Here is a 16105-nt window from a genome sequence, read left to right as displayed (position 1 = left end):
TGTCAGCAAACTCAATTTACTGAAGTTGTTTATTCTCTACTAACATGTTGATTATGCCTCATTAATGCTTTACCTATTTATACTTAGGTCATCAGCTTGATGAAAAAAAGAAACGTATCATACAGGACTATCTAGACACTCTATCTGTGGCATCCGCAGGTACACATGCTTTGTAAATAATTTTTTCTTGCTATTATATTCCAGCACATGTTTTACAGCTCTAGTAACACTTGGTCACTGACCTGCATTCAAAAAGTATTTATCTTTGGTGATAGCAAACTAAATAGTTGAATTGAGGCTAAGTAAATCTTGAGATGAGTGATCAAAACTTTGGATGACTATGTGATATTCACTATCAATGGCTTGTCATGTATTTCACTAATTGTCCAGATACTGCCTACAAAGTTCTGAAAGATGAAATATTTCAATAATAAAACTGCTAGTAGTTAATTATTAATGATTACTTAGGTCTAGCTAATGATCAATTTTTAAAATAAAAAGATGAAAGTCATGTTAAAAAATTTATTCGTCAGTGTAATAACTAAGCCTACTTTTTTGGCACTTTCAGGTTAGTTTTTAAATGTTTCTAATTTTCTGTTGCTTGCGAAAAAAACTGCTGACAATGAAGCCTGAATAAAATGTTTAAGACTAACAATTTATGGGAAGCAAGTAGCATGCTTGATGACTTCTTACTGCTTTTCAGTATTTAATAAATACAATCAATAAGAAACACCATTTTCATTTACATTTAAATACTGATAGAAGTGTATCATTGTTTTTATTACTCATGTAAAATCTTTATAATATCAGACAAGTTTAAAATTTTTGACGATTTGAACAAATTTGTTAAAACGTGAAGTACTAGTTATGCAAAAGTATAATATATCATTGTATCAAATACTTTAATGTTGCCTATAAGTTTTGTGAGAATGCTCTTAATACAGTTTGGTATTTTGTTCAACTTATTTTTCATAAACACATGATAACATATTAGCATATAATTTTACAGCTACAGAGCAGGTTGTGGCACCGGTTCATCAACCACAAGAAAGGCTTACAATACCTGTTCAACCTGAGCAAGATGGTGACTCAAGTGACAGCGCGCTCTCTGACACTTTAGACCAGGGTTCTGAGGAACTGACTGTTAAACTTTGCTCTAAAACTTCTGTAAAAGATCTCTTTTACTCAGATGATGTGAGTCCTTTTCGCCTGTAAAATAGTGACTAGTTTAATATGTACTAAGCAATGAAAAGGTCATTCCATGTAGTTATAATTAGCTGTGACCAAATTCGTGTGAATTGAACTAAGTCCTTAACATCTCTGGTCGTGGGTTCTATTTTTGTCTTTTATTAAAACAGGTTTACCGAATGAGCACTATGAGAGGACACTGCCTTCTTGTTAACAACACAACTTTCAGATATCCTGATGGAACTTCAGATTACAGACAAGGCTCTACATTGGACGGTCAGAGAATCTTCGCTCTTTTTGGCAAACTTGGATTTCTTTGCTTTAGTGAGGCAAATCTCTCTGGCCAGGTGTGTAGTGAAATATGTTTATATGGTTCAACAATAGTTTAAAATAAAGGTATTATTGAAAACTTTGTTTAAATTTCACAAATAACCACTGATATATGAAAAATAAATGCCTTAAAGTATTAAAGTATATTTATATATATATTATATATAATTTATATTATATATATAATATATATATTATATTTCAATTATTGTTGTTGCATGTTTGAAATATTATGACCTCACAGCATTTTAATGCTATGAAATCTTAAATGTATCATAACCCTTTCAATATGGCTGCAGATAATATGTGTAAAGAAGTTTGATGTAAAAAAATTTCTCATTGATAATCAGTTTGTGCGTATTAGTCTGTTAGTACATAAGTTAGCACATGCATTAGTACGAGTGTTAGTGTATGTGTCAAGTGCAGTGTGTACAATGGTGTAGGTATTAGTGTGTTTGTATGTACTTTGTGGCGTTTGTGCATGCTTGCATTTGTGTGCATGTGTTTGTGTGCATGTGTTGAGCATGCACATGTGTTTGTGTTTCTAGGTGTTTGGGTGTGTCGGTGTGTGAACGTGTGGGTGTGTTGGTGTGTGAATGTGTGGGTGTGTGTGTGTGTGTGTCTGCATAAGCATTATACTTTTACATATTTTATCTGATTTCATTCAAACTTCACACATATTTGCTCCCTGTTTTCATCAGGTCACCAAAAGTATTCTATTTCAAAACTCTATCTGGTTTCTGAAAACCAGTTTCTCAACTACTCACCTGCTAATTGCATTAAAAATAATTATCACCTACGAACATGCTCTCGGATTTTTGTCAAGAAGACCGTCTAGAAATTTGCGTTGCAAATTGACACACAAGGGTCTATAGGTTGTGTGCTGTTGGCTTAAATTAAAACCAACAAAATCCCGGTCAAGGCCTTGCCCAATGGTATATAAAAATACAATAAAGTTTGTCAAAGGTTAGCATAGGGTAAAATAGTTAATATTTATCTCAGATATTGCTGCAAAGCACTTCCAATATTTTACTAGAATTTCAAAATTAGAACCAAATAGTATATATTTTGTAACAGTGTCACTAATCAGTTTGTGAAAAGCATTATTTAAACCTATTACATAACTTTAAGCTTTTAATGGTTGTCTTACAGCGAATGTTGGAGGTGATCAGCGATGAAACCGAAAGACCTGAGCATGTAAATTACGGAATGTTTGTATTAATCATCCTCAGTCATGGTTCTGAGACAGGCATATCTGGGACTGATGGAAGAATGGTGCAGAGAACTGACATTAATAAAGCCTTATCAGCTCAGAACTTTCCAGCGATGGCCAGAAAACCAAAACTACTTATTGTTCAGGCATGCTCTGGTGGTGAGTTACCTGGTTTCTGCAGCTGTTTGTAAAAGCGAGTCTGTCTTGCATTGCGCTACCCATAGATGTAGTTGACATGAAACAGTCATCTATTAATAAGCATCTGACCATACTAAACCATTACAGTTTTATATATTGTAAATCAAATTGTTTCCACTCTATCTTTCCATATTATTGGTTACTAAATGCAGTAAAACTATAATCAATGATTAAACCTCAACAAACAATATTTATAACACATTTGAGATAAATATTTTCAATTCTTTATCTATTGTAGGATTGCGGGATAGAGTCACGGTGCCTGACGCTCAACCTTTAACTTCATCATCTCATCCAGGTTTTTCTCTCCCATCAGTTACTAGCTTACCTACCAGTGGAGTTCCTCTTTGCTTGGCCGCAACTCCAACCACACTTTCTGAGCCAAGCCCATCCTCTGCCCTGATGCACCTGTCAAGGTCTCATGCAGTTTTGGAGACTGATGACCTGCTAATTTGGAAAGCCAGTTTTCCTGGTAAACATAAGAACTGACAGTTGATTAAGAATAGGTTTGCTGGTCAATAATGTACTTCTTTGCCTATTTAAATAGGCTGATTTTAACTCTAGTAAAAATTTTGAGATATACTCATTTAGTGCTCAGCACATCTTATGTTTAAGAATGATTTCAGTTCACCAGCCTATCTAGTATAACACACTTAAACTCCATTCTAATGTGACAGGTCACCTGGCATATAGGAATCGACGATTCGGCTCCTGGTTTATTAATGCTATTGTCGAGTCCCTTTGCAAACATGCCTGCCATCGAGACCTTAAGACTTTGTTTGAGAGACAGGTAAGAGTAAATTTATGTTCCAGGTAAAGTTTATGCTTGTTTTAGTGTTGTAAATTGCTTATTTATAATATTAAGCATGAGCCTAACACAATTAAAATTAGACCTGAAAACTTGATGAGATCCCAATAATTGCTTTGCTCAGGCATGATATTCATTTATCATTGTCCTCACAGTTGATGGTAAATTCTGTTGCGTTTGCCTTGATTGGGGTTAACAAAGATACGCAATAATCAGAATGGGTATGGTCTGTTGACACGGGGTGACAGCATGTTTGGTGGTGCATTAACAGAAGCCATGTAATAATGAACATGTTACTATTTCCACTCTACATTATGAAAACACTTGCTTAACCCTTTAGCGACCGCGCGGTTACGATGGAAAAACCACTAGAGTACCGTGCAATAACTTGCGCGATTTGAGCTGCCGACATGAACGCATAGAAACTGCAGTAACTTACAACAAAATTGTGGCAGTTGCATAAATTAGTATGCATAAGAAAGCTGAGAATTTTCTCTACAAGCTGATGCTTCTTCTGTGTAGATAACTCACAAATATTTGCCAACAAAAATGTCGATTTGCTGAAGCGATGAAATTTTTATTTTTGTATGCCATTTTCAATTGTATTTTTCTAATTGATATAAGTAATTGACCATGTTGTACTAAAGACACTTGCATAGAGTCATATGTTCACAATGTTTTGCAAAAAAAACTGATCGTCGAAGAGCATTGAACGCGGAGTTACAAGCTCCGTTGCAATGCAGGAACGCCTCTCGAAATTTTCGGCGCAAGACTCTAACAACCTGCGAATAATGGAGGCGCGACATGGTCGTCTAAACTTGGCTATAACTCGCATGCAAATTCGCATGGAGCTGTAAATGAATATGCATTTGAAAGCTTAGAAATTTTTCAACAAACAGCCATATATTCCCTGTACATCGACTGGGAACACTTTAGTCACAAGCCAGATTCGACGAAGTTGTCACCCCTCTACCATGAAATTTCGATAACAAATACACTTTTAGAAGCATTATCTCTGCTAAAAACGGTTCATGATAAGCATCTGCATGGTGTCATATTTATACAAGAGTTTGCAAAAAAAATGGGTTGTCCAAGCACATCAAAAGTGTAGTTAGGTGCCCCTGTGCATCGCGGGTGCAGACCTACGAAATGCTCCTGACGCCATGGCGACGAGCAGTGCTGCAGTTACCGGACATGGCCCCTCAAACTCTGGTGCAAATTTATATAAAACTGCAAATGAATATGCATCTAAAAGCTGAAATATTTTCCTACAGACTGAGATTTTTTCCTCCGGGCAGCTTGCAAACACTGCAACTTCAAATCTATATATTCAGTTATTATTTTTTTCTGTCAGATTGATATGCATTTCTTGAAACTATAGATTCATGTAACAATTTTGCAAACTGATCGCATGGATGCATGTGTGCTGCAGCAAAGGTTAACTGGTTGTGCACAAGAAGAATTGAGTGGTGAGCCTGTATTCACACAGTTGGTGAAGCAGCAAAAAACAGGAAGCAACATTTATTATGAACAGAAACGGCAAATGATGGAGAAATCCTGCCAGATGGCAGAACAATATGAGAACTGAACTCTTTGATTATATGTGGCCCTGAAGAGGGCCGTGGGCAACAAATACAACATAGCAATGCACAACAACTACAATATATCATGACATTTCAGCAAGTGTATGTACAATAGCTAACAACACAACAAAGCATTTGCATAAACTAAATTATTTTAAATACAATTTGGAAATTTATTTAGCATAGTAAGGCTCAAAACAGGGTTCGCACAAAGGTACTCCACATGCTTGGCATTTAAATCTAGTTTCGTCTCGCTTACGGGTGTTGTCATTAGCTCGCTTTGGGCAGCGCCTACAAATTCTATATTTAGCTCGTTTACCTTTTCCTGGACTATTTAGCACTAATCGATGAGCGGAAGAAGTTGAAGCGCGGGGAACAGTGTTTTTGCGGCAAGATCCAGTGTATTCAAATATTTGTTCAATTAATTTCTGTCGAAACTCTAAGTCAGTTATTTTACAACCGCTACGGATTCTATAAACAATGGCTGCATTGTACACACAAATATCTAATAAATGGAAAAATAGTTTTTTGTACCATTTCATGGTTTTACGCGCAGCATTATAATAATGCAAATTTTGATCAGATTTGTCAACTCCTCCCATGTATCGGTTGTAATCCAAAATAGCAGCTGGTTTGCAAACTTTATCCCCTTTATAGTTTACTTTGCCTGTATCTACGACATCCAAGTTTTTATGCATAGTTGAAATTACAGAAATATATTTCTTATCTCTCCAACAGCCAATCATACTTTCTCCATTAGAAAAGCTTGTTGTTTCACCTTTTTTAATAGCTTTTCCATTGCAAACTTTCAAATCTTTAGGAACACCTTTTCTGTTTGCACGCAGAGTTCCGCAAACATGAGTGTTATTTTTAATAAGTTCAGCTGCTAACTCTGGCGAATTATAATAATTATCCATATATAAACAACGACCCGAATTAAGCAAACCATTCATTAATTTCATCACTATGTTGTGAGTGATTCCTCTACCAGTTCCTTCGGCTTGTTCTCGCTCATCACCAATGTACACAGACAGCTTGTGCACATAGCCAGAGACAGCATCGCAGAGAGCAAATAGCTTTATTCCAAATCTAGATCTTTTAGATGGAATATACTGCCTGAAGCTGAGCCGTCCTTTCCAAGCCAGCAAGCTTTCATCTATAGATATAAATTTACCAGGCAGCAAAACAGAAGATAACCGGTCAGATATCATGGTAAAAACATTTCCTAGCTTGAATAACTTATTGCCATCAGGGTTTTCCGAATTGTCAGTGAAATGCAAACTGTTCAAAACCATTAAAATCTTATTCCTCGAAATCATTTTACTAAACATTGGCGTTGATAATAACGGATTGGTAGACCAATACGACACCAAAGTAGGCTTCTTGACAATACCCATGAGCAAAACTAAACCAAAAACTCGCCAAATATCTTTGCCATCGACAGACTCCCATGCATCGCCATGTTTTTGAAGGCCATACCTATTTGTCTCGTTAACTATAACATTCATGATGGCCGATGTAATAAAAAGCTGTAAATAATTGAAAATACTTATCTGTCCAGTAATTCGACTTTGTACACCTGCCAAGCTCTCATCAAAATGCAGTTCTTTCGGTTTTAGATCAGCTCCTCTTTGAAATCCGAAATTACTCCCTGGTTCAACGTCGGTCGTTTCACTCTCACTTTCGTCATCAGATTCACTCTGTCGATCTTCTTTTTCACTCTCATCATCTTCCCCACATTCTTCTGACCTGAAATCCTCTTCCTCACTTTCGAACCAGTCGATATCATCCTCTAAACAAATTTTTTTAGCCGAGCTCAAATTATCACGTCCGTCCATGTTGATCAGTTTTCCATAAAGAAAGATCCAATCTTTACAACGTGTTCTTTTTGCACATGCGCATAAAATTTATTATTTATAGCGTCAAAACAGTATTAAAAAATTTACTGAAACTGCTCAAATTTTTAATTTTAATTTTTAACGTTAATTTTAAAATAAATAAAACGTTTTAAAAAAGGTCTATCGAAAACGGCAAAAATGTCGGGTTTGTCGGTTTTGGTACGCTGAGACATTGCTCGTAAACCGACAAATGTCGGTCTTGGTACGCATAGGGTTAATAATAAATGAGTTCAATGTATTAAACTTTGTTATTGGATTAATTTCTTTGTCTTCAATAGAGTAATTACTGTCTCGAATGAATATCATTAAAAGAAGATAACTCCAAGCATATAGATGCATGTAGGACTAAGTGAATAATCACTGTATACATAACTACTTCACTTTTATCATTTGATGGAGACCGGCATCTCTCACGATATACGAAAATTTTCAAAATAGAGGCTAGTTTTTAGAGCATGTGTGTGAGCCAAAATCTCTACACCACTACAATTAAACTGCTTTTTAAACATGTATTTATTTCTTAAAAGATAATTACATTGAATTTATATTTATTGACTTTCAGTTCACATTTAAAATTCAGTTCTAGTTCATTAAGCAAAAGAATAATTTTATGTAGTACGGGCACAGTTTGGACTTTTTCTAGTCTAAATATTTGTACTTGTGATTAACTTGATTTTCTGTGGGAAGGACATAACATGTTCGTAAACATGAGAAAAGGTATAACCTTTGGCAATGCCTTTATCATATATAGTAAACACACCTTTTTAAGTAACTTGTAAGCATTTTCTTTTAATTTTTAAGTTCATTTCACGATATTGAAAGTAGTAGAAGCTTAAGAGGCTCACTGAACGGTTTAACAAGTACTTTTCACTCACACACTTAAAAGGCATAACGCTGCACAAAAATAGCATACAATGACTGCCGCTTGCACACCGATGCTCACGGAAGCTTCTCCTGTGTCAGCATTAAAAATACTATGTATTCTTTGCATGGGTATTCATGCATTTTAGTTCTTTTATGTTGGATTTCAATTAATTTTCTTGCGTTTTAAATTTTTCGTTGACTGTCATTAACCGCAAAGCACTGAAACTAGGAAGAGTGAGCCGCAAAGTAGCAAGGGATTACTGTGCCATACTTTATGATAAATGGATTTTGACACTTTGTCATGTATAATTTTACAGGGCATCTGTAGAGAATTTCAAAGAGTCATTTTGCTTGCGATAGCTGTTAGAATAGCTTCTATAATAGCATACTATCCTAGCAGCTATTCTTGCAGTTACAATTTTAAACCATCTCACACCAGTGTTGATGTAGGTATATACTTTCAGCAACTACCATTGTTCCCTAGGAGTTATCTTCTTTCTTTTGGCGAGAGATGATAATTTCTTTTGGATAATAAGCTTTCGAGTTATCATTGCGATCACTGATATATAGATGAGGGGTGACTAGCTTTAAATTTGAATTTAAATTAATATTTTTACTTGCTTCTTAGAAAATGCTAGCTAGCATTTTGTTAGCATTCTGCTATTCTAGCAGAATGCTACAATAGCGGCTATCAACCTTCATGGTCAATTTTTCTACAGGACCTTTTCAGAGACGTTTAGTTGCTGAAATAATTGATCTGAAGATGTTTGCTCATATTTATATAGTATTTGCATAAATTCTAAAAACCTTTGGCCTTTTTTTTGTTCACTTCTACCGCGAGGCATGCTTGAAGTTCATTATTTTAAAATTGAAGGAAATGAATGAAGAAAGAGTTGCTAAATATTATTAAAAATTATTATTTTATTAATTGTTAAATCTAACTATATGAATGATAACTTTAAACATATGTGTACTTATTCAAGACGTTTCAAAAAGCTTCAGACTTGGTTGAAAATTCTCAAATTGCGCCCAATCTTTTTTTAAATGTTACAACATGTTTTATTATTTCAGGCAGCTTTAGGTTAAAATCTAATTGTTTTCATGTTTGAAAAGTGGTTATAAGTCGAGTGTTAAATTAGATTTTGCAGACAATTGTAAAGAATTACTATGTTTGTAAAGTTGTGATATTTATAGAACTATTACAAATGTATACTCGGTGACACTGTTTTCTGCTACACTAGATTAGGGAGAAAGTGAGAAGGCAAAGCATACAGTATGGAGATGGACAACAGCCAAGTATGGACTGCACTCTTCGAAAAAGACTGTTTTTGTTCCCTGGATACAACCCACCTAACCCAGATTAATTACCTGGTACACCAGTCTACACCCCTTCAGACAGCTGTAGCGTTTACTGACCAATCTACTGACATAGTTATCTCGTTTTATCCTCTATGACGTTGCTGCTCTGAGGGATGATTTGCTTTTCAAACATAGAAACTCTCACCTAATCTATTCTTACATTGTAGTATTACATAAATATATTACTAATAAATTACCGATATCATGTTATTCTGATTTACCTTGTTAATATTGAGGAACCAGATGGTTTCATATACAAGGTTATTCTTTGCAGTTCACAAGTTTTGAATCAAACAAATCATAAGTTATGAATATGATCAGTGTGTCACTTTTGATATCTTGCGTGTCTCAACAATGTTTGTGATCAGTTCTATGTTATGCAGTTGTTTTACCTTGTACTATTTTAGCATCTTGTGCAGGCTTTCTGTACCAATTCAACAGCGGCTGCTGTTTTGTATGCATATAACTTCCTATTATATAAACAAAATTTAGGCACTCTTTTCTAGAGTTTTGTGAGCTGTCATTTATGCTTTCACAACTCCAACAGATTTTTTATAATAAAATTATTTAGAGAGATCAGTTCCATATACTTATTTTGAATGAAAACCTTTTATTTGCAATGTAAACCATGTGGACAAAAGAAATGCTTGTTGAGTCTAGGACACTTTGCATGTTGAAAATAGTAATATAAGCAGAACCAAATAAAACATCTCATCACCAGCGACAATGGATGTACATTTTGCAAATTTAAAGAAAAATCAACCATTCTTATGAGTTATCTCAACACTGCTGACAAGAGAAAGCAACTGCTTGCTGACAGTACTCTTTGAAGCTACTATCATAGCAATTGTTAATGTTTATGATTCTGTGAGAAACTTGTCCTTTTAAAAACTATTTGATAAATGAGAGCAATAAATTGTTTTTAAGTTTGTGAAGAGCGACATTATGTTTTCCTGTTAAGAGTAAAAATTTGAGCCATCTCACACTAGTGTTGGTGTAGATATATGTCGCTACTTTTAGCAACTACCGGTGTTCCCTAAGAGTTATGTTTTTGCTATTGGCAAAAGATGATAACTCCTTTTTGATTGTACACGTTTGAGCTATTATCATTTCGATCACTGATGTATTACAGATAAAGGATGAAAAGCCTTCAATTTTAATGTAATTATTCCGCAATCCTTTTTTCCTCATTGCAACATCTTTTTCATAACTTCATATAAAATTCTAGCAAGACTAGAAAGTCATTTACCAATGATGTGATAGATTACCGTTCGGCTTGCAGCAATTTCAGGAATCCGAAGACACTTCTTGCATACAAAAATACAACCAATGCTCTCATATTTTTCTCTATTCATCTCGCATCTGTTGGATATTAACTATATTAACTATTAACTAGTTAAATGTGTACTAAGCAAAGTAAAGGTGATCCCTGTTAGTAAAATAAGCTGTAACTAAATTCATGTGAACTGAACTAAGTCATTAACATTTCTTGTTGGGATTTCTAAGTTGTGCCTTTTGTTAAAACAGGTTTACAGAATGAGCACCATGAGAGGATGCTGCCTTCTTATTAACAACATATATTTCATATATCCTGATGGAAATTCAGATTACAGACAAGGGTCTATTTTGGATGGTCAGAGAATATGGTCGCTCTTCGATAAACTTGGATTTTCTTGCTTTAGTGAAGCAAATCTCTCTGGTCAGGTTTGCAGTGAAATCTTCTTACATTATTTTAACAATAGTTTAAGATAGATGTACTATTGAGACTTTGTTTAAATTTCCCAAATAACCACTGATATTTGAAAAAAAATTCTTAAAAGTGCTAAATTATATTTCAATTTTTGTTGTTGCATGTTTATAAATATTATGACCTCACAGCATTTTAATGCTATGAAATCTTAAATGTATCATAACCCTTTTAATATTGCTGCAGATAATATGTGTAAAGAAGTTATATGTAAATAAGTTCCTCATTGATGTTTTTGTGCTACTAGTGTGTTAGTACTAAGATAGAGCATACATTAGTACTAGCGCTAGTGTGTGTGTCAGTGCAGTGTGCGCAATGGTGTAGGTATTAATGTGTTCGTATGTACTTTGTGGTGCATGTGCATGCTTGCATTTGTGTGCACGTGTTTGTGTGCATGCGTCTGAGGATGCACATGTGTTTGTGTTTCTGGGTGTTTGGGTGTGTAGGTGTGTAGGTGTGCGGGTGTGTTGGTGTGTGAATGTGTCGGTGTGTCTGTGTGTGCGCTAGCGCGTGCTTGTGTGTGTGCGTGTCTGTATAAACGTTATACTTTTATATATTTTTGCTGATATAATCCAAACTTCACACAAATTTGCTACGTTTTTTTCGTCAGGTCACCAAAAATGTTTTATTTCAAAACTCTATCTGGTTTCTGAAAACCAGCTTCTCAACTACTCACCTGCTAATTGCATTAAAAATAATGATCACCTATGAACATGCTCTTGGATTTTTGTCGAGAAGACCGTCTAGAAATTTGCATTGCAAATTGACACACAAGGGTCTATAGGTTGCGTGCTGTTGGCTTAAATTAAAACAAACAAAATCCCGGTCAAGGCCTTGCCCAATGGTATATAAAAATACAACAGTTTGTCAAATGTTAGCATAGGGTAAAATAGTTAATATTTATCTCAAATATTGCTGCAAAGCACTTTCAATATTTTACTAGAATTTCGAAATTAGAACCAAATAGTATTTATTCTGTAAGTGTCACTAATCAGTTTGTGAAATGCATTATTTAAACTTATTACATAACTTTAAGCTTCTAATGGTTGCCTTACAGCGAATGTTGGATGTGATCAGCGATGAAACGAAAAGGCCTGAGCACGGAAATTATGCAATGTTTGTGTTGATCATCCTCAGTCATGGCTCTGAGACAGGCATATCTGGGACTGATGGAAGAATGGTGCGAAGAACAGACATTAATAATGCCTTGTCTGCTCAGAACTTTCCAGCGATGGATAGGAAACCAAAACTACTTATTATTCAGGCATGCTCTGGTGGTGAGTTACCTGGTTTCTGCAGCTATTTGTAAAAACGAGTCTGTCCTGCATTGTGCTACCCATAGATGTAGTTGACATGAAACAGTCATCTATTAATAAGCATCTGACCATACTAAACCATTACAGTTTTATATATTGTAAATCAAATTGTTTCCACTCTATCTTTCCATATTATTGGTTACTAAATGCAGTAAAACTATAATCAATGATTAAACCTCAACCAACAATATTTATAACACATTTGAGATAAATATTTCCAATTCTTTATTTATTGTAGGATTGCGGGATAGAGTCACGGTGCCTGACGCTCAATCTTCAGCTTCATCATCTCATCCAGGTTTTTCTCTCCCATCAGTTACTAGCTTACCTACCAGTGGAGTTCCTCTTTGCTTGGCCGCAACTCCAACCACACTTTCTGAGCCAAGCCCATCCTCTACCCTGATGCACCTGTCAAGGTCTCATGCAGTTTTGGAGACTGATGACCTGCTAATTTGGAAAGCCAGTTTTCCTGGTAAACATAATAACTAACAGTGTATTAAGAATAGGTTTGCCGGTCAATAATGTACTTCTTTGCCTATTTAAATAGGCTGATTTTAACTCTAGTAAAAATTTTGAGATATACTCATTTAGTGCTCAGCACATCTTATGTTTAAGAATGATTTCAGTTCACCAGCCTATCTAGTATAACACACTTAAACTCCATTCTAATGTGACAGGTTACCTGGCATATAGGAATCGGCGATTCGGCTCCTGGTTTATTAATGCTATTGTCGAGTCCCTTTGCAAACATGCCTGCCATCGAGACCTTAAGACTTTGTTTGAGAGACAGGTAAGAGTAAATTTATGTTCCAGGTAAAGTTTATGCCTGTTTTAGTGTTGTAAATTGCTTATTTATAATATTAAGCATGAGCCTAACACAATTAAAATTAGACCTGAAAACTTGATGAGATCCCAATAATTGCTTTGCTCAGGCATGACATTCATTTCTCATTGTCCTCACAGTTGATGGTAAATTCTGTTGCGTTTGCCTTGATTGGGGTTAACAAAGATACGCAATAATCAGAATGGGTATGGTCTGTTGACACGGGATGACAGCATGTTTGGTGGCGCATTAACAGAAGCCATGTAATAATGAACATGTTACTGTTTCCACTCTACATTATGAAAACACTTGCTTAATAATAAATGAGTTCAATGTATTAAACTTTGTTATTGGATTAATTTCTTTGTCTTCAATAGAGTAATTACTGTCTCAAATGAATATCATTAAAAGAAGATAACTCCAAGCATATAGATGCATGTAGGACTAAGTGAATATTCACTGTATACATAACTACTTCACTTTTATCGTTTGATAGAGACCGGCATCTCTCACGATATACGAAAGTTTTCAAAATAGAGGCTAGTTTTTAGAGCATGTGTGTGAGCCAAAATCTCTACACCAGTACAATTATACTGATTTTTAAACATGTATTTATGTCTTATAAGATAATTACATTAAATTTATATTTATTGACTTTCAGTTCATATTTAAAATTCAATTCTAGTACTTTAAGCAAAAGAATGATTTTATGTAGTACGGGCACAGTTTGAACTTTTTCTAGTCTAAATATTTGTACTTGTGATTAACTTGATTTTCTGTGGGAAGGACATAACATGTTCGTAAACATGAGAAAAGGTATAACCTTTGGCAGTGCCTTTATCATATATAGTAAACACACCTTTTTAATTAACTTGTAAGCAATTTCTTTTAATTTTTTAAGTTCATTTCACGATATTGAAAGTAGTAGAAGCTTAAGAGGCTCACTGAACGGTTTAACAAGTACTTTTCACTCACACATTTAAAAGGCATAACGCTGCACAAAAATAGCAAACAATGACTGCCGCTTGCACACCGATGCTCACGGAAGCTTCTCCTGTGTCAGCATTAAAAATACTATGTATTCTTTGCATGGGTATTCATGCATTTTAGTTCTTTTATGTTGGATTTCAATTAATTTTCTTGCGTTTTAAATTTTTCGTTGACTGTCATTAACCGCAAAGCACTGAAACTAGGAAGAGTGAGCCGCAAAGTAGCAAGGGATTACTGTGCCATACTTTATGATAAATGGATTTTGACACTTTGTCATGTATAATTTTACAGGGCATCTGTAGAGAATTTCAAAGAGTCATTTTGCTTGCGATAGCTGTTAGAATAGCTTCTATAATAGCATACTATCCTAGCAGCTATTCTTGCAGTTACAATTTTAAACCATCTCACACCAGTGTTGATGTAGGTATATACCTTCAGCAACTACCATTGTTCCCTAGGAGTTATCTTCTTTCTTCTGGCGAGAGATGGTAATTTCTTTTGGATAATAAGCTTTCGAGTTATCATTGCGATCACTGATATATAGATGAGGGGTGACAAGCTTTAAATTTGAATTTAAATTAATATTTTTACTTGTTTCCTAGAAAAAGCTGGAATAGCAGAATAGCCGAGTGCTATTCTACTAGCGAGCATTTTTTTAGCATTCTGCTATTCTAGCAGAAAGCTACGTATTGTAGCATTCTGATATTCTAGCAGAATGCTACAATAGCGGCTATCAACCTTCATGGTCAATTTTTCTACAGGACCTTTTCAGAGACTTTTAGTTGCTGAAATAATTGATCTGAAGATGTTTGCTCATATTTATATAGTATTTGCATAAATTCTAAAAACTTTGACATTTTTATTTGTTCACTTCTACCGCGAGGCATGCTTGAAGTTCATTATTTTAAAATTGAAGGAAATGAATGAAGAAAGAGTTGCCAAATATATTTAAAAATTATTATATTATCAATTGTTAAATCTAACTATATGAATGATAACTTTAAACATATGTGTACTTATTCAAGACGTTTCAAAAAGCTTCAGGCTTAGTTGGTTGAAAATTCTCAAATTGCGTCCAATCTTTTTTTTAAATGTTACAAAGAGTTTTATTATTTTAGGCAGCTTTAGGTTAACATTTAACTGTTTTCATGTTTGAAAATTGGTTATAGGTCGAGTATTAAATTAGACTTGGCAGACAATTGTAAAGAGTTACCATGTTTGTAAAGTTGTGCTATTTATAGAACTATTACAAATGTATACTTGGTGACACTGTTTTCTGCTACACTAGGTTAGGGAGAAAGTGAGAAGGCAAAGCATACAGTATGGAGATGGACAACAGCCAAGTATGGATTGCACTCTTTGAAAGAAACTGTTCTTGTTCCCTGGATACAACCCATCTAACCCAGAGTAATTACCTGCTACACCAGTCTACACCCCTTCAGACAGCTGTAGCGTTTACTGACAAATCTACTGACATAGTTATCTAGTTTTATCTCCTTTGACGTTTTTGCTTTAATTGATGATTTGCTTGTCAAACATAGAAACTCTCACCTAATCTATTCTTACATTGTAGTATTACATAAATATATTCCTAATAGATTACCGATATCATGTTATTCTGATTTACCTTGTTAATATTGAGGAACCAGATGGTTTCATATACAAGGTTATTCTTTGCAGCTCACAAGTTTTCAATAAAACAAATCATAAGTTATGAATATGATCGGTGTGTCACTTTTGACATCTTGCGTGTCTCAACAATGTTTGTGATCAGTTTTATATTATGCA

General features: G+C 34.7%; 1 protein-coding gene across 1 annotated transcript in view; it reads left to right on the top strand.

The window, feature by feature from the left end:
* Positions 1-15755, top strand: part of LOC137398251 (malignant fibrous histiocytoma-amplified sequence 1 homolog) — a 42616-nt gene extending 26861 nt beyond the window's left edge. Inside the window, exons 11-17 of the mRNA XM_068084359.1 lie at positions 88-159; positions 1010-1194; positions 10969-11145; positions 12246-12465; positions 12743-12976; positions 13182-13294; positions 15606-15755. Coding sequence (XP_067940460.1) covers positions 88-159; positions 1010-1194; positions 10969-11145; positions 12246-12465; positions 12743-12976; positions 13182-13294; positions 15606-15680 — 1076 coding nt within the window. The 3' untranslated portion in view covers positions 15681-15755. The remainder of the gene's footprint in view (positions 1-87; positions 160-1009; positions 1195-10968; positions 11146-12245; positions 12466-12742; positions 12977-13181; positions 13295-15605) is intronic.
* The last annotated feature ends 350 nt before the right edge of the window (positions 15756-16105 follow it).

The sequence above is a fragment of the Watersipora subatra genome, chromosome 6 (genome assembly GCF_963576615.1).
Source record: "Watersipora subatra chromosome 6, tzWatSuba1.1, whole genome shotgun sequence".
Taxonomy (NCBI): domain Eukaryota; kingdom Metazoa; phylum Bryozoa; class Gymnolaemata; order Cheilostomatida; family Watersiporidae; genus Watersipora; species Watersipora subatra.
Note: the sequence above shows the minus strand (reverse complement) of the source record. Positions and strands in the feature narration are given on the sequence as shown.